We start from the raw sequence: 20,684 nt of genomic DNA, 5'->3' as shown, positions 1-20,684 counted from the left end.
CAGCAATCAATTTACAGTTTAAATACCGAAAACGCAATAACGCAATTCAAAAATAATTTTTAAAACATTAACATAAATTTATATCTTCCAAAATATTTCTTCACAGTTATAAAGACCTTTAATATTTCTTTTATCTTATTCTTTTTTCTTCTTCTTTATATTGCGTAAATCAATGTGCAGGTAACAATTAAGAATGATCCACTTTTATTAGAACACGATTTGAATAGACTTCATGCATTAATTAGAAGTTAATCATTTTTGTGTTTCAAAAATTACTTTTACTGTACCTCATAATTTATAACAAAATTTTTAGAATTGAATATTTTGCCTCTGTATTGTACAGGATAATACATTGTAATCGTGCGAAACGAATAAACAGAACAAAATAAATTCTAGGCTATTTTCTTATGGAAACCGAACAATTTTTGAAATATTAAAAATTAATTCTAATATTTTTCCATAACTTTGCCTAATTGTAAGTATCAAGAGACACGATCGTGTCTCACGCCAAATTCAAGCGCAACGCGCAAAAGAGCGATGTGACTAAACGCGAAACCACTGAGTTGAGAGGAGCCGGATCTCAAGAATTCTCGGATCTCAATAACGCCTAAACCGATCGATTTGAAAATAAGCTCAATCAATTATGCATACTCAAATTATAATATAAAAGTATGTTTGTATGTTGACTTTATAAGAAAAAGATTTATGTCTTTCATGAGTTATTTCAAGTTTAAAATTAAAAATATACTCTAATTAATTATCTTAAATGTATAGTTCTCCCGCAAAATCGAAGAACACTTGTTCTCTTGCGTAAAAGATTAATATATTGTTAATCAATCCAGGAAATGAACTGTATATGTATGTATATGATTAGTTTGTACATTTAAAATTGATTTTTTGATATTTTCTTTTATCACATATTTTCAAATATCATATTTGGCACCGTATTGTGTGAGATACTTTTAATGATATCGATTTAATATCGTTTTGTAAAATAATAATTGGCGATCGCATCTAGATTCTTACCAGCACTAATGAGCAAACTAATTTATTTAGCGAAATGTTTGTTTCGACCTACAACAAGCTGTTCGGTCTAAAATTATTCAAAATGTGCCAGAATTATGCAAGAGCGATTGTGTTGCCTCGACAGACGCAATTGTATGAAAATAAGATAGTTAAAAATTTACATCGTGGGGAAAGACGTAAAAGATTGCGAAAGATCGATAATTCGATACGAGCCAAGTATTCGGATGCGACGAGTAAAATGAGAATAAATATTTCGACATGCATTTTGAGGTGATAACAGCGGTTTTCATCGTATTTTTGCAATCCATCCTCACTATCGTCGGAAGGTAAAATAATCCGTGTAAAGTAATATAACTGTTTCGACTAGTGATTCTAAAGAATAACACAATAATTTAGTATTAAATTAATGCGGAGTTAACAAATCCATTATAAATCGCTCAAAAATATGTATATTGCGAGGACGGTGTGCGAGTTTTTAATTTTATCGTGACTCGAGTAATTTATTTAAAATACTAGATAATTAGTTAATACAATTATTTAATGTTTAATTGATTCTGTGATTAGAATCTATAGTTGAATAAAGTTTATTCTAACAAATTCCAATAATTGCAGAAACTATTTCGAAAACTATTTCGAAGACTATTTCAAAGTTTGACTATTTCGAAGAGGTGCATCGTTTCGAGCACGAAACCAACAATCTGAGATCAGTGGTCCAGAGAATCGTGAAACAAATTTCTGCACACGGTAGTTGCATAGTCTTTATCACAGATCCTCTTTATCGCAGACTGATTGATGTGCACAGTATGGAAATATCTTCTTTCTTGTCGAAATATGACGTAAGTAATGTATACAAAAACTCATATCAATTTACTGTTATGCGCTGTAATCGAACTTCTTTCTCACGTCTATGATTTACACCACATTTATTCAATAACAAAATTAATAATTCATAAATACGTTTTGTGTCACTTTGTCTTCGCACAGATCGCCATACGCAAATGTGAAGATATTTCACAACCGAGGAAGTTACTTGCGAAAACACTCCAGCATATTAAAGCAAAAGACTGCGATGCGTACGTCATATTAACTGCCAATGGACTGTTAACATCAAGATTCTTGCAATATGTTGAAGGGTAAAAAATAAAAAAATCTACTAACAATTATTACAAATTTGACAATTTCCAGAAATTATATTAATATCATAGTTCTAACAAAGTATGGGTTAACATTGATGGCAAAAAAACGTACCTATATCACGCAAGTTGTTTTCTTAACTGAAATTTTGTACGCATTAATTATCCCCAGCATGATTCAACACACATGCTTTTTCTACCTGTTGGTAGATAAGAAATGAAATAAAGAGCACACAAGGATAGATATTTAAACATGCACATCAAATGTAAATAGATCACAGCGGTTTACTTATTATTCGAACTTATCACCTGTTTTTTTTTTATTACTTATCACCACGTGTAGGATTCACGTACAGGATTTTGAAATAAAAATGAATAAATGTGAGCTTGAAAGTTTGTGTGAAGATGTAATTATCAAGATTTTTAATATTAATATTTTGCAACGTATCATTCAGATTGAGCAATATAAAATGTAACTGTTATCGAATATATTTTATATACATATATTAATGCTGTGTAAAGTTCAAATTTATGCAGCTGTCGTTGTTAAATTGTGATAACAAAGTGCGATAACAAAAAAAACATTAGCATTTGCAAATTATATTATACATACATAATATTACTTATTAAGAAATAATTATTTATAAAAGAAGGAAAACTTTTTTTTGCAATTGTTATATTAGTTTTAGCGTTGATAAGCTTTTCTCAAATAATAAAACACTTACACACACACGCGCGCGTGCGCCACACAATATTTGAAAACTATGAACAAATTTGAAGTAAACAGTACAAGATTTTAAAATTTACTAGTAAAAAATTTAATTAGCAACATAATTATAGCTATTAAAGATTAGAAACGAATATTTCGTTGCATACTTTTGCATTTTTGGACTTAATGCATCTTTTATTATGGTTTGGACAAATTTACGAACAGATTTGATCAAAGTTGCTGTTAATCTACCAACACTGTCAACATTTGTTTACTTGATCGATATCCTTCAAAGAGCCAAATTGCTTCCTAACTCTACAATAGCGTATAACGATAACTACTACGGACAGGCACCAAGATAAGAAAATGATTATCACCCTTTAGATAAGACATGTAATAGTACAATCGTCAGATACGACATGTAATAGGGTGCTAGTAATAATATACATACATATTAATATTAATTGCATTTAAAGAAGTTAACAATATTGGAGATATTGATGTAGTAAATTAATATAAACATCATTTTTTGAATAATGTATGTCACATAAGTGTATATCAGATTATACAAATATATGCTTAATATATCTATCGAATCTTATGTTTTTTCATGTTTTCTATTCTCGCTGACACCTGCTAATTAAAAATACATACTATTTGTCAGACATTACGAATCCATTGTTTGTTCCGTTGAATCATCTTTTCTTCCAACATTTAAATAAAGTATAGTTTACTTCGTTTATGGCGTAATTAATTGCGCAAAAGTAATAGTACAAAAAAAAATTAAACCTTTCAACATAATATCTTAGACTATAAAATATAACAGTCATTTTAATATCAAACAGAAAATTTGAACAGATATTATAGCATTTATTACAAATAATAGATTTACAATATATAGATTTACGATCCCAAATGTCTGATTGCATAATAGTTAAATACAATTACACGCAAAAATTAATATTACTTATAAATTTATAAATACTATTTAACAATTTGGTTTGTCAGCAATTAAAAACTGTACAATTTTGGTTTCTATACGCATATTTAACTTATTATGTACTTAAATTTCTGCGCTCTTCTGTCAACTAGTGAAGTGTTTTCCTGTTGAATAACCTCTTAGCAACTGTTTTTGTGACAACATATATATTATATCAGTTACGAATATGCTTCTTAGTATTCAGAGACTTCTCGGTGCAATAGGATGACAGTTTGATTTATATATTTTTGGCATACGATTTGTGTGTAAGACGATGTGAACTGTATTATTCTTACAAAATTGTACATATTTACGTAGCAATTTTAATTGACAATTTTAATATATGTAGGTAAGTAACCAGAAGCAAAAAATTTCTAATTCTAAAATATAGAAAAATTTATAAAGCATGATAGATACAATTTTATTTTCTCAAATTTTTTTCTGAATAAGTAATTGTATCACGAATTTCTTTTCACTCTTTTATTTTTTATTTTGTACAACATGAGTGTCTTCATATGTAATGATTAATTATCATTTGTGCAAAGTAAAAATTAACTGTCCGTGAATTGCGTGCGCAACTTGCTTACGTGTATTTGAGAATAGATATCATAACTGATTAGAAAAATAATAATTAATTATTTTAATGTATCTCGGATTACTAGCACTTTCAGTTATAATTTCGTCTTCTTTTTATTTTTGTATTTTGAAAGGCATTTTTAAATATTTCACATGTTTTTGATAACACTTTATACAGAAAATTACTCATACATATACGTGAAATATTACTATCTTTCTAAACACTATCAGAAATATGTTATCAATTTTACATTTTCACGTTTCTTTCGCTACACATATTTTACACTGTAAGAAAAGAATAATAGCAGAAACTATAATCAATAGTATTTTTTAGCGTCAACCATGTTTTTTCAAATGTTCTAACTATATGATTGACTATATGTTTGGCAATATACTATATGTATAAAATTATTATTGCTAACATTATACTAACAATTCCTATAAAATTGAGTATCGTGACTGTAATTATAATATCATGCAATTATAGTCCAAGATATCACACACTTTCCTCTCAGTGTATCATGGTTTTTTCTATATCTTTTTTGTGTAAATTTTTATAATCGTTATTATATGCCTTTTTCTGTTATATAAAAATGAAGAACTATGTGTTGCAAATGTATATGTTTTATTGCCAACAAATACTTTTTTCAGAAACTTTTTTTCTACATAAAGAAAAATGAATATGATATTCCGAAAACTTTTAACAAATGGCGAAATAATGTTAATCGCTACAATAGCACTTTGCACTGCTGCCGTTCCTAAAATTGAGACTCCAGTTTATTCACCAGATTTAGCACCGGTTATAACACCAGTGCATTATGATGCCAAAATAAGATTTAGTTACAAAACAAATGACATTATTGGTGAATGTAATATAACTATACTTATTAATCGTCGAACAAAGAAGATATCTATGCATCCAGTGATTTTCGCTATTTTTCAAATTGATTTGTATGACAACCTTTCTAAAGAACAAATTAATATTCCAAGATATTCATTTAATAATAAACTAAACAAGCTTACAATTGATTTTTCCAACACGCCAAAACTTGCGAAATTTTTATCACCTGGAAGATACACTCTACAAATAGCATATATACGTCACATAAATAATGACAAGAAACACTTCTCTGCATCTTCACACTCTAATAAAACAATATGGAAGAACAATATGTAAGTAAAAAATATTTGAAACAAAATTAAATATAAAGACTATTTTCGCCAATATTCTTTTCAAAATACATTTATTAAGTACATTCATAAACCGGATGACATCTCGAGAATTGCATATTTCATAAAATAGTCATAATAGTACTGAAATAAATTCAACACTACATTTCAAATTTGTCGATTTTAAGATGTAGAAATATATGTCAAATTGGTACATTCGAAAAATTCTGTACAGTGTTATAAACTATGATTCAATTTTTATGAAATCCAACACTTCTAGTCTATCCTTAGTCGATCTTTGAGTATAATTATATTTAAAATTTTATAAATACCATATTGTTAAAATATGATAGGTTAAATGCGACAGGTCTTGATGTAATGACTGCTCAACAACTATTCCCATGTTGGGGCAATTTAAGATTTAATTCCACCTATAAAATTTCTATCAAGCATCATAAATATTACTCAGCTTTATCAAATATGCCTGTACAAACGACAGAAAATGATGACAAGAGTGACATGATGTGGACACATTTTGAGAAATCACCTTTAATGTTCATTCAACATTTAAAGTTTGTAATAACTACATTCACTAAAGTTTCTACTTCGGCTGCAAATATCACATTGTGGAGTAGAAAAGACACAATAAATTATTTACAATTAGCGCAATGTATTAGCGAACAAATCCTACACTTTTTGACACGTGAAAATAGTGCATTAGCCAAAATATCAAAAATAGACTATGTTGTATTTTGGGATACTCAACATAATAACAGTCTGATATGGGGACTGATTTTACAAAGGTAATATTCAAAACTAAAATAAATTAACAAAAAATAATTATTGAATAAAAAATTAAAAACTATCAAATAATATTATTTTAAAACTGAAAAATATACATATTTTTATGTCACAATGTATAAATTAGGAAATAGCTGAAATCTATAGATTTTAACTTGCGTTTTATTAAGAAGATATCATTATCTTTAAATTAAACTTTGAAATAATTATTTTTTATGTCAAATCAGATTTTGATTTAGCTTCAGTTTTAGAAGCATGAAATATAACTGTGTGTTTTAAGTTGCACAAATCAAGTGACTGCTATAAAGGCTTTTATTATATCAGTTATTTTGTCGGACTTTATCAGAGTTCTTGTCTTCCAAATTCTAATGTTTTTTTTTATCCGTGAAGTTATTTATGCAAAATGTACCAAATTTTTCTTTTTTAGCTTTTTGAAATAAAGCCTGTGTGTGATTGTATAAATAAACAGTTAATATTACATCGTTTCATAGACAAAATAAATTACACTGCTGAATAAAAATACATAATAGCACAAAATTGAAAAGTCACTTTTGTTATGAGATTTAGTTTAAAAAATCTTAAATATATTTCTTGCAAAAAAAAGTTATAAAAAATTTATTCGTGACTTTGTATTAATTTCTCATATCTACAATATGGAGACCTATTAAATTGTTTAATTACCGCAAACATTGTCGACGAACTTTTCATATTTGAAATCATTTTTCAGCGAATTTGATATTCTTCATGACGAAGACTTATATCCCGTTGGGCATAAATTCAAAGTGTCGTACTTAATAACAAATCAAATAGTATCTCTTTGGTATAATGATGTGATACTATGGTCAAAAACAGGTTTTATTACATTTCTTGCAGCGTATATCTTTTATCAGGTTGTTTTTCTCATTATTTATATTGATAAATTCTTATTATTGGTATACGTTTGAAAAATATTTAGATTTGCGTTATTAATCAGATCCAATTGTTTTGACCCTGATATATATATTACCAAGGCTAATTGTCCTGAGTAAGAAAAAAGTTTTAGTCGTCGCTCATATTTATTGAAAAATTATTAACAAAAGAAGTTTTCTGAAATAAAACGCATTTTTATGATATTTTATGATACCATTTATATTTAATAGAACAAACTCTTATTGTTAGCAGATTAAACGTGGAGTGATGATCAAAACCTATACATTCAATTTATCATGTTTAAATAGATAAATCTGCTAAGAGTTGTTATATTTAATATACATGGTGTCAGAAAATTACGTTGTATTCATTACACTTCTTTTGATAATAATTATTTAATAAAGAATTTGTCTTGTGATAAAAAACAAGCCAAAAGTTTATTTGCAAAGATCAAGGGCGCTGTACTGTTTTAAATACAATTTGTTCTATCTAAACAATTATTTCGTTATTTTAAATTTTTCAGATTCCTTCGGAAAATGACATACTGAATTTATTTATCGTCGAAACACAACGGAAATCCTTTGTCTTTAATACTGCTTCTAATGCAAATAAAAAGAATGCACTTATTCATTCTCTAGATCATATAAAATGTAAGTTAGGAAAGTATAAGTAAAAGCCTACAAATGATTAAAGTAAATGTAATTAAATAATACTGTTGAATAATACGTAAATTTTTAAATTTTACAAAAAAATATAAAAAACTTATACACTATTTAAAATACAATGTACTGAAACATAAGTAAATTTTAATATAAAAGAAATATATCTTAATTTTTAAAAAATATGTATTTCAAAGTACTTATAAGCATATTATAATTTTAATTGTTTCAGCAACCAATGTATGGCGCATCTTATACCATTTGATAACTGCTGATGTGTTTTGGACTGGTATCTGCACATATGTTACTAACAAACAGTAAGTAATATCTTTTATATCTTTTGCTAGATGATAATTATATAAATCGAATATTAAAGAAAAGTGACGTATTTAAAATATCTAAAATATCTAAAATATCTAAAAGGATAAATATAAACTGCTTCAAACCTATCGAGTTATCTTAAATCCACAAAGCTGTAAGCAACATAACGTTGAGTTTTCAAGAAAAATCGCCAAAACCGATATATATTTTGTTTTTAGAAATTATTCCTTACAATTAGTTAAAAACTCAAGATAAAAATTTATATTATAATTATATTAATAATATAATAATGCCAATGTCTTTTAGTGTACAGCATTTATAAAGAACTAGATAGATATAATTCAATTTCTTATTTTTAAAGTAAAATTTATGTGTGCTAATTTAAATTAATTTACATATCGATAAGTCGCCCACTGTTGAATATGTCAGTTTTCGGTACACCTTAATAAAATTCTTCAAATCGTACCATGAAGAAAACAATAAAAGTGAAAGTATAAGTATAATACTTTTAGAAAACATGTAGAATAATTTAATATTACCAAAACTGATAATTATTGTTATTTAAATTACATAATTCTGCAAAAGTCATAAAAACAAAGATTTCAAACTTAAAGATTTTGATACAAGCTGATTTAGTATATAAATAGGAAGGATTTAGTATATAAATAAATAGGAACTATACAAAATATGGATTTTAATGAATTAACTAATCGAACAAATCACGTTTATATTATTTATACGTATCAGTTTTGATAAAACGTAACATTTAAATTCTGAAAAATGTCATTTTAGAAGGCTCTATGTCAATTTTGATGCGTGCTTCTTCCTCTCTCTCTCTCTCTCTCTCTCTCTCTCTCTCTCTCTCTCTCTCTCTCTCTCTCTCTCTCTCTCTCTCTCTCTCTCTCTCTCTCTCTCTCTCTCTCTCTCTCTCTCTCTCTCTCCCTCCCTCCCTCCCTCCCTCCCTCCCCCCTCCCCCCCCTCTCTCTCTCTCTCACCCCTCTTCCTCTTTTTATCTTCTGAAATTAAAATACTATTCCTATTTATGCAAACCAAAATTCATTATAAAGTTTAATTAACTATGATAATCTTTTAATAGTCTTTTGAAAACTAATATTCAAAATATGCACAGATAGAGGAACTTTTATTCTTCATATTATAGTCAAAGTTTATTAATATAATTCAATATAAAAAGTGAATATAAAAAGAATAAAATATTTTGATAAATTATCATCTTTATCTACAATTTTGAAAACAAGTTTTAATTTTTCCGAAATATAAAACTAGTTAAAGAAAGTTAAAGAAAGTAGTTGTTTCCAAATCCGAAAAGATATATCCTATATAGTATATCTCATTACAATTCTCATACAAGTATACAAATTCTACTAATTACTAATTATATAAATATATAAATTAATATTTTAATATATTAAATATTAACTCGCACAATGTATACTCTTATAAAAATTTTCCATTTTACAGATACAATCAAACAGATAATTTATGGGACATAATACAAACTATTTTACGCACGTATCCAAATAATTCCAGCGTCTTAATTTTAAACAAACTTATATCCGTTTGGATAGCGGAACAATATTATCCTGTACTATACGTGACACGCAATTATTTTATCAACAAGACAACATTCGAATATAGCAGTTACAGTTTTATTGACGATACAGAACATCTTTCAGCATTTGTGACGTATACGACAAAATCAAATATGAACTTTCACGATATTTTTGTCAATAAATCCTTTTGGCTATCACCGGAAAAACCGAAAAGATTAGTGCAAAAGTTTGATGAAAATGATTGGATTATAGTCAATTTACAACAAACAGGTAAGTATAAAACATTTCATTTATTATGTTTAATCTTTTTTGCTTTTTTAAACTTACGCCCGTATCAGACTACGCATTAAAGATTAAAAATTGAAATTTGACCAATCAAAACAAAAGAAGCTAAAAGTTCTTTGTCCTGATTAGTCAAATTTCAATATTCAATTTTTAATCTCAATCTTCAATATGCAGTCTGATACGGACATACTGCTCATGATACATGCACTCGCATACTCGTACGTGTGCGTGTCACTCATGCTTGCAAGCAAACATTCTCACACATTAATCGCTCCTACACTTTTTTCAAACAAATTGTTCAAAATATTTTAGTAAAAAATAAATTATTTGAGGAAATGTTTCACAAAATGCGATATAAAAAATTATTTCTTGATAAACTCTACCAAGAGACTTTAATGATGAAAACTTTCTTTTTTATGACAGGGTATTATCGTGTTAATTATGATACTGATAATTGGCTTAAACTTGCGCAGTACATGAATTCAACGAGATATTTCGACATACATATTCTTAATCGAGCTCAAATCATAGATGATGCGTTTTACTTCCTCATACATAAACAACTTGATTACACTGTGTTTTGGAAAATCTCTGAATTTTTATCACGAGAAACGAATTATGTAGTATGGTATGCTATGTTTAAAGCTTTTGAATATATAACTGTCATGATTCCAATTCAAAAAGCTGACAATGTAAAGGTAGGTAATAGGAAATTTTTATAAGAAATATTACATCAAAATATTATCTGTATAGGGTGATTCAATACAATCTCATGTCCTTGAAGTGTCGTATTCTTCAGTGATTTCTAAGATAATTTTTTTTTAGCAAAATTTTGTTCGAAGGTTGGTTTTTGAGATATAATTGAAAATAGTTCGTACACACGTGAGTCCGGTATAGCGGGTAAGCAGGGGCAGTGCAACGCATCTTAAGAGTAACGTAACACTTCACAGTCACAGTGTGTGTGAGTGTAAATAGTGAACTATCTTCAATTATAACTCAAAAACTAAGTTCCGGACGAAATTTTGCGAGAAGAAAAATCGTTTTAAAAATCGCTCAAGGATATGATATTTCAAGAACGTCAGGTTGTTTTGAATGACTTTGTATACAAAAAAAGTTAAAATAAATTTATATAAATATATAAATATACATACATATTTTATAAAAAACAATAGATTAAAATTTATATTACTTTTCAATTTTTAGGAAAAGATGGAAAAAATATTGACTGGAGTTCTACAAAAAATAGGATATTATACAAAGCCATACGAGAGCGATCTTATAGAACGTTTAAGAGAAGAAGCCGTAAGATGGGCATGTGTTATTGGTAACAAAGAATGTAGAAATGTAGCCAGTATGCAAATGAAGAAAAATCTTTATCCTTCAAATTACACGTAAGATGTTTTACAACCACAATATTTATATAAACAATATCTGTTTTGCTCTACATATTCTTATATTATATACATCAAATACTGTACTGGATAAATTATTTTATCATTAAATAAGCTAAATTTTTGTAAGAAATACTTTTTTTTCTAATAACAGTTCAACAATGCAATCAGAATGGAAAGAATGGATGTATTGTAATGGTTTGATGTCAGCGGACCACAAAATTATGTACGAAATATATACCAAATGGGCAGAAATACGTGATAATCAACTTTTAGAATATTTAACTTGCAACAGAAAACCTGAAATGATTTCTGCTTATTTGACACTGAATTCAAAAGATAATTATTTATTACATCACAGAAATACACGTGCTCACATAATTCTTCTTACCGTTGCGAAACATGCAAGAAACAATATAATTTGCGATTTTGTATTGCAAAATCTCAATCAAAATACACTTATGTTCACCTCCAATACGTAATAATAATTTTTTTACAAATATATCTCTATATTTATATAAATATTTGTTATATTTATAATTTTTATCCACCCGCGTTTCTTTTATTCTTATTGCCTTTTTAAATAATAATATTTATCACTTTATTTTTTCGCAGGCAACGCGACAAAATTGCAATATTAATTGTTATTATTACGCACCAACATGCTGTAAAGCAATTAAATAAGGTATATTTTTTTGACTTAAATAACACTCATTTCTTTATTACTTAATATTTAGCTTATTTTTATTTGATTTTTTTGTATATGACATATCGGATCCGATTACCTTCAACACAGCAATTAATGCACTCATAAACTGTAGTACAAAAAAATTTTAGGTTTATTGATGTTGTCGAAATAATTTGTCTCAGGTACTTGAATTCGTGAAAGCTAATTTGGGGGGAGAGCGACTAATTGATGATGTTAAAAAAAAAATTAAAAAACGAATAGACGAGTATGGAAGACAAGTTACAAATTATGGGCTCTTCGGTATACCTCGGTTAAAGTAATATTTACTTAATTTAATTATTCCTCCTTACACTGCAAATTTTTGTTGGAGCACATATTTGTCTTCTTTGATTTGCAATAAAAAATATTATAGAAAATTATTTGACAACTATAAATGTCTTATAATCAATATTGAAGAAAGAATTGGTTCTCCCTCCAGAGTACAAAATATGTCTGGGAAAATATAATGTAACTTGCAAGAAAATAATTTTTGTCAAAAATAAAGTAATATGAAATAAAATATTTTGAATGTCTGTATGCTTATGCCAAAAATTTTAAAATATCTGTAATAGTAGGAAAGGTAATATTAATATTTGCATTGAATTGTTTATATGGATAATCTAATTGTAAGAAGAAAGCCGTCATACATGAGTTGTAAAAGTTGTATTTATCATATTATATTGTAAACGATTCTTTACTATTGGCAATGGCTGATATATCGAACTCACAATTTCTTTAGTTAATATTTATTAATTGGTAATGAAAGTACATCTATTAGTTTCGTCTAGAAAAAATCACTTACAATCTCTTTCCGAGACGTTTTATTTATAACAAGCCGAATATGATTTCTTCTACCGATTTGATGACAAATAATATACTTGAAATTATCGTCGTTTAATTGGTTCTATATTCAGATCAAGAATATTGCTTACTTAGAGTTGTAAGAGCGCATTTAATGAACAGAGCGCAATCCTACACTGTTTTAAGTGGATCGGGGCAGTCTTAAAGAATCTGCAGCAGTTCTGTAATACCTAAAGCAATTCAAGAAATCGATAAATCCGAGGTCATCTAAAAGAAAAAGAAACTCGACGGACTAAGCCAATCGAGCGGTAGAAAACAAATTATTGGGCACATCTCTGATGATATCTCTTGCAATAAACATGATTTGGGTGATTCATATCTTTGATTTGCTGGTCTTTTGTTTTCTCTTCGATCACGCAAGACAAACGAGCAATAACGGACCTTGCCAAACATTTTGACAATCATTAAATAGCCAGCAATGTATTTGGTATAATGCTAAGTTTGCACTAAAGTTCAATATTTTCTTTTAATGATAAGATTAAATATATACAGGATGTCTGGTAACTCACGGATCAACGCTCGTGAGCGGATAGAGCACATTGAACAGAACAGAAAAGTTTGAAATATTGAAAATTAATTCTAATACTTTTCCATAACTTCGCCTAATTGTAAGTATCAAGAGACACGGTCGTGTCTCGCGCCAAATTCAAGTGTAACGCGCAAAAGAGCGACGTGACTAAACGCGAAACCACTGAGCTGAGAAGAGCCGGATCTCAATAATTCTCGGATTTCAATAACGCCTAAACCGAACGATTTGAAAATAAGCTCATATAAAAGTATGTTTGTATGTTGACTTTATAAGAAAAAGATTTATGTCTTTCATGAGTTATTTCAAGTTTAAAGTTAAAAATATACTTTAATTAGTTATCTTAAATGTATAGTTCTCCCGCAAAATCGAAGAACACTTGTTCACTTGCGTAAAAGATTGATATATTGTTAATCAATCCAAAAAATAAACTGTATATGTATGTATATGATTAGTTTGTACATTTAAAATTGATTTTTTGATGTTCTCTTTTATCACATATTTTCAAATATCATATTTGGCACCGTATTGTGTGAGATACTTTTTAATGATATCGATTTAATATCGTATTGTGAAATAATAATTGGGCGATCGCATCTAGATTTTTACCAGCACTAATGAGCAAACTAATTTATTTAGCGAAATGTTTGTTTCGACCTACAACAAGCTGTTCGGTCTAACATTATTCAAGATGTGCTAGAATTATGCAAGAGCGATTGTGTTGCCTCGACAGACACAATTGTTTGAAAATGAGATAGTTAAAAATTTACATTGTGGGGAAAGACGTAAAAGATCGCGAGAGATCGATAATTCGATACGAGCCAAGTATTCGGATGCGACGAGTAAAATGAGAATAAATATTTCGACATGCATTTCGAGGTGATAACAGCGGTTTTCATCGTGTTTTCGCAATCCATCCTCACTATTGTTGGCAGGTAAAATAATCCGTGTAAAGTAATATAAATATTTCGACTAGTGATTCTAGAGAATGACACAATAATTTAGTATTAAATTAATGCGGAGTTAACAAATCCATTATAAATCGCTCGAAAATATGCATATTGCGAGGACAGTGTGCGAGTTTTTTATTTTATCGTGACTCGAGTAATTTATTTAAAATACTAGATAATTAGTTAATACAATTATTTAATGTTTAATTGATTCTGCGATTAGAGTCTATAGTTGAATAAAGTTTATTCTAACAAATTCCAATAACTGCAGAAACTATTTCGAAGAGGTGCATCGTTGCGAGCACGAAACCAACAATCTGAGATCAGTGGTCCAGAGAATCGTGAAACAAATTTCTGCACATAGTAGTTGCATAGTCTTTATCACAGATCCTTTTTATCGCAGACTGATTGATGTGCACAGTATGGAAATATCTTCTTTTTTGTCGAAATACGACGTAAGTAATATATACAAAAACTCATATCAATTTACTGATATGCGCTGTAATCGAACTTCTTTCTCACGTCTATGATTTATACCACATTTATTCAATAACGAAGTTAATAATTCATAAATACGTTTTGTGTCACTTTGTCTTCGCACAGATCGCCATACGCGATAGTGAGGATTTTTCACGACCGAGGAAGTTACTTGCGAGAACACTCCAGCATATCAAAGCAGATGACTGCGATGCGTACGTGATATTAATTGCCAATGGACTGTTAACATCAAGATTCTTGCAATATGTTGAAGGGTAAAGAATAAAAAAATCTACTAACAATTATTACAAATTTGACAATTGCTAGAAATTATATTAATATCACAGTTCTAACAAAGACTCGAATGGCATAACGATTCAACACGCGCCGCTGCAATTGAGAAACTAAATTAATAATATTATAATTCGAAAAGATAAACATTAATCATCTTTTGAAGAAATTTTTTGTGTATATTATATAAGTTTAAAATTGTTGAAATTGAAGAATTTTTGAATTGCGATAATAGAAAATGATTATTCTTTCTTCAATGTTATACAGCGCATTTCACATCTATCTTTTATCGCGTTTCTTTCACGCTAACTCGCATTTGACTTCCACAGAGAACGTTTAATCGACACGCGAGGTTACTTTTTACTTCTGCACGATAATCGCTTGTTCAGGCCTGAATTGCATTATATTTGGAATCGAATTGTTAATGTGGTGTTTATACGGAAATATAATACGTTTAAATATCGTTCGGGCGAACGGATTACCGCGGAGCGAATTGATCTCAGCACCGTCTACTATCCATCGCGTACGATGGGCTTCACGACGAAGTATGTCGACTCGTGGCAGGATGGCAAATTGCGCTACGGCAATGACCACTATCTGTCGAAAACCATGGATCTTCGCGGCAATGGTTTACGGTTAGTACGTGAAATTAGTGCATAAACACAATCTAAATATGATTTGCAAAAAATATAACACATTTAAAAACAAAATATTGATTAAACAGAATTTTGCGTTTCTAAATTTTTCTATTATAAACAGGGTAAAAGATTAGTTATTTCAACAATGCTTTAGAATATTAATGTTCAAATAAAACTTACAGAGTTGCGGTTTTCGAACATATACCGGCCGTGACAGAAGCATCGCGAGATCAGTACCATCAAAGCACAATCGCAAGCCCTAAAGCTTTAGGTATCGAATTTGAAGTATGTATATTAAGGGCATAGAAAAAAAATGAGAAAATAAGAAAGGTAGATATAAACTAATATAAAAAGAAATAATTCGTTGCTTTAGCTAATTCGAGTTATAGCAAAGGCGATGAATTTCAAAGCGAACTATTATATGCCTTATAATATCAAGAATGAAAAGTGGGGTAAAGCGGGAGACAACGATAGTTACACCGGTCTCCTTGGCGAGGCAATCGCTGGGAAAGCCGATTTCTTTCTCGGAGATCTGCATTACACGCTGCATCATTTGAATCATCTCGACCTGTCCGCACCGTATAATACAGAGTGTCTTACCTTCTTAACGCCGGAAGCGTTGACCGATAACTCATGGAAATTACTAATACTGCCTTTCAGGTATTTCACCACAGATACTCCATGTGCTCGAAAAATTGTTCTTGGTCAAAGAAGATTGTAGTCATTTTTTGTCCTACAGCTATGGAAATCTGTAATATACAAGATGTCCCATTTTAAAAACCCCACGTGAATAACTTTTCAGAGAGACATTTTCAAGAAAAATGATTTAGACCAAAGTTGTTGGATTTGGAGGGGGACATCCGATGATGACATTGGTTTAACCTAGGGTGTACATGCCAAGGTCATATAGAGGTCAACTTTGTTTTCTTAAATAGAACACCCTATTTTTGATTCCAAAATCTAATAGCTGGTGTCAAGAGTTTTTCAAAACATTAAAATAAAGTTATTTTTCATTAAGTACTTTTCGAGTTATGAGGCTTGTAAATTACAGTATTTTGACATAAAATATAAAATATCTTGTAAAACATTCAGTTTTTGAGAATGTTACCTTAATACTTTTATGCACAAAATAATGAGACAAATGAATTGGTATAAAGAAAACACATTGGTTTAAAAAAGAAGTATGCAGTTGCATGTTACAAATTACATATTTTTTCTTGAAAGCAACTATGTGTTTTCTTTATACCAATTGATTCGTCTCATTATTTTGTGCATAAAAGTATTAAGGTAAGATTCCCGAAAATTGAATGTTTCACAAGATATTTTATATTTTATGTCAAAATGCTGTAACTTTCAAGCCTCATAACTCGAAAAGTACTTAATGAAAAATAACTTCATTATAGTGTTTTGAAAAGCTCTTGACACCAGCTATTAGATTTTGGAATCATAAATAGGGTGTTCTATTTAAAAAACAAAGTTGACCTCCATATGATCTTGGCATGTACACCCTAGGTTAAACCAATGTCATCATCGGATGTCTTCCTCCAAACCCAACAACTTTGGTCTAAATCATTTTTCCTGAAAATGTCTCTCCAAAAAGTTATTCACGTGAGGTTTTTAAAATGGGACACCCTGTATAAATATCTCTGTATTTTTATAGAAGAAAAAAAATATTTAGGAAAATTTAAAAGAATAATAGCTATACTTTTTCGCTTTTTTTCAGGCTGAACGCGTGGATCGCGCTCCTTTGTGCCCTGTTGATAGGCGGCGGAGCCCTCCATGTGTTTGCATTGTTCTACCAGAAATACATAGGTTCGCTTGTGCGTTTGAAGCAGGGCGAGGAGAACGCATACGATAGCTCAAAGGGTTTGTATCTGTTCACTGAATTCCAGAATTGCATTTTGTACACGTACAGTATGCTGCTTCAAGTCTCACTGCCGCGCTTACCGAACGCCTGGGCCGTGAGAATTTTCATCGGCTGGTGGTGGCTCTACAGCATTTTGGCGACTGTCACTTACCGCGCTAGTATGACCGCCACCCTCTCGCGTCCTGTTGCTAAGTAAAGTAAAAAAAGATACGCATAATTAAAATCGTAGAATGATTTCTGAGAGATTTAAACTAGCGTATATTTTGAATGAAATATTTTTCAATGTTTAAGAATTAGTTCTGTTTTTCCTCTGCGCGTTTAACGCTGCTTATTCATTTGCCACCGCAGAGTAACCATCGATACTTTGACGCAGCTGACGAAATCGTCGCTGGCTGTCGGAGGATGGAGCGAGGAGGGCAAGGAGTTCTTCCTTGCCTCTCCAGATCCGCATAGTCAAGAGATCGGACACAAGTTCGAGTTAACGGAAAACGAGGAAGATGCCATCGATCGAGTGGCAAACGGAACGTTCTCCTACTACGAAAACTCATATTTATTGCAGCACGTTCGCGGAAAGCGGATATACGAGAAGGGAAACGACCAAAATAACAAGAGCGAGAAGGATACTGGATCGGGAGTAAAGTACAATTTACATATTATGGAGGAATGTGTCGTTCACATGCCAATCGCGTTAGGACTGGAAAAGAATTCTCCGCTGAAGCCTCATGTAGATTTATGGGTATTTTGCTTTACAATATTAATCCGTAAAGAACGATTAGCTACAATTATTCCGAATTGTCGTATGTGAAGAATATGCTGCAGAAAGACTTGTAAATATGCGATGTTTTTTTCTTTATCCGGCAAAATAAAATAACATTTATCTCTTCTTAAGCCTGCTTTAGATTATATATCATTCTTGACAGAATTCAAGATAGAAATCTATTTATAATGTTCAAGAGATGGAAGAATCGACATTTACACATACAAAATAGCGGATATATATTTTGTACATGTGTGTACTCCGATTTTTCAAATGTTTCCTGTATTACAGTCACATAAAATCGCAAATGTAATTTTATTTCAAATTATATTAACAAATTAAATTGTCTAAAGTGGGCTTTATTTGAAATAAAGTTAATTAAGTTAATAACTTGATGAAGAACGTCTTCTTAATTTTTAATATAAGTTTCGGACTTACTTAGCATGAGAGTGTAATTCGTATTCTAGGTGAGACGGATGATAGAAATTGGTCTGGTGCACAAGTGGCTGAGCGATGTGATGGAGTGGTCGAAGATCAACGAGTCTCGACTGGAATCGAAATCCGAAACAGCGCTGGTAAATCTGCGTAAGCTGTACGGAGCACTCATTGCTCTCGGAATCGGATACTTTCTCAGTTTTGCAGTTTTACTCGGCGAAATTCTACATTGGAAATATGTCATCTTGAAAGATCCCAAGTACGACAAGTACTATCAAAATGAGTTTTATAAAAGCAATAATAAAATCGAAACTTGAAACGCTATTTTTATATATATATATATATACGTTTATCCCGCAAAGTAGTAAGAAAATTATATGTCAAAATATATATGTTAAGAACAATTACACATGAATCGAGTATTTTTAATTTTCATATTTTATATAAATACCTACGTTCTTTTACAAGCTCCATTGAGACGTGTGTTTAAATTGTTCAAAAATATGTTAGAGCAAAATACAACTTAAAAAGACTATTATAAAGTCAAATCGTAGTCAAGTGACTGTGACAACGCTGCTATCTAGCATCCCATGAATTTGTACTTTAAAGGCCATCACACACAAAATGACATAACTGCATATGCATAGCATAAGACCGTCTCGACCAATGAACATCTAGCATAAAGGCACCATCTTGATTTACATAGCATGCTCATTGGTCGAGACGGTCTTATGCTATGCATATGCAGTTATGTCATTTTGTGTGTGATGGCCTTTAAAGTCAGCATCAGGCTATGCAACTTATTGCAGCATTTGCATACAGTCTAGTAAATTACTAGAAATTCCGAGTGCTGTATGGTGTATTTTTAGTAGTTTACTAGGTCGCATGCGAATTGCTGCAACCATTGAGTAAAAAGAAACAGGAGGGAGCATATACTAGCCAGGACTAAATAAATCCGCGGACGGATGTACGTCATGGCAGCCATCTTGAGCGACCACTTTTTGAAAGTGATAGCGTTTTCGATTATACAGGATTTGAACGACCCAGAGTTGGTTAATGACGTCATTGCAACCTCTCCACCAATGAAAGACTTGCATTTATAGTAAAATAGTGATTGATCAACCCTGGGTCGTTCAAATCCTGTATAATCGAAAACGCTATGAGAGGGAATGCTCGAGCATTGCGGCAAGCGGCATACCGTACGCCGTACGTATTAATATGCAGTGTATAGTCTTTTATGCAACAGTGTATGGAAATAAACGATCAAAATGGTATACTGTAGAGCTTGTGGCATAACAGCAGCAGCTCGAAATCATGGAATAACGTTTCATCGGTTAGTATTATCAATAATAATGAGATTTTTATTTTGGAGATTATAATCATATGTATAGTATTGTGAAATTGTAGATTTACAATAATTACTAAATAATTTTCACTCACAAACAGGTTTCCGAAAAATCCGGATCAAAGAAATGCATGGATAAATTTTTGTAAGGACGAAGGATTTAATATAAATTTAGATTTTAGATTTTAACATTGCTCTTATGGAAATACTGCACGAGTGCAATCCCAATGAAAAACGCCATTAAAATTTGGTATTATTGTTGCATATTATAGTTATTTTC

At 30.2% G+C, this 20,684-nt stretch overlaps 2 protein-coding genes across 6 annotated transcripts; both read left to right on the top strand.

Moving 5' to 3' along the window:
- Positions 1-3,985: 3,985 nt before the first annotated feature.
- LOC137001493 (aminopeptidase N-like) lies at positions 3,986-13,528 on the top strand. 5 transcript variants are annotated; one of them, XM_067360447.1, is made up of 12 exons: positions 3,986-4,196; positions 5,075-5,596; positions 5,961-6,396; positions 7,122-7,284; positions 7,827-7,953; positions 8,195-8,279; positions 9,763-10,124; positions 10,563-10,837; positions 11,343-11,530; positions 11,685-12,008; positions 12,146-12,215; positions 12,401-13,528. In XM_067360447.1, the coding sequence occupies exons 2-12, from the start codon at positions 5,536-5,538 to the stop codon at positions 12,536-12,538; spliced, it is 2,229 nt and encodes a 742-aa protein (XP_067216548.1). In that variant the 5' UTR covers positions 3,986-4,196; positions 5,075-5,535; the 3' UTR covers positions 12,539-13,528. The 5 variants fall into 5 exon arrangements, with proteins under 5 accessions (XP_067216548.1, XP_067216545.1, XP_067216547.1 ...); XM_067360444.1 differs by having other exon boundaries at positions 3,987-4,196; positions 5,947-6,396; positions 12,401-13,527; XM_067360446.1 differs by having other exon boundaries at positions 3,987-4,196; positions 5,947-6,396; positions 12,368-12,535.
- Positions 13,529-14,511: 983 nt separating this feature from the next.
- On the top strand, positions 14,512-19,453 carry LOC105673281 (ionotropic receptor 21a-like). The gene is made up of 9 exons (XM_067360862.1): positions 14,512-14,579; positions 14,866-15,049; positions 15,198-15,346; positions 15,692-15,997; positions 16,183-16,285; positions 16,374-16,660; positions 17,724-18,059; positions 18,216-18,603; positions 19,092-19,453. Exons 1-9 carry the CDS (start codon positions 14,512-14,514, stop codon positions 19,374-19,376), a joined length of 2,106 nt encoding a protein of 701 aa, XP_067216963.1. The 3' UTR covers positions 19,377-19,453.
- The last annotated feature ends 1,231 nt before the right edge of the window (positions 19,454-20,684 follow it).

This window comes from Linepithema humile, chromosome 8 (genome assembly GCF_040581485.1).
Source record: "Linepithema humile isolate Giens D197 chromosome 8, Lhum_UNIL_v1.0, whole genome shotgun sequence".
Classification (NCBI taxonomy): Eukaryota; Metazoa; Arthropoda; class Insecta; order Hymenoptera; family Formicidae; genus Linepithema; species Linepithema humile.
Note: the sequence above shows the minus strand (reverse complement) of the source record. Positions and strands in the feature narration are given on the sequence as shown.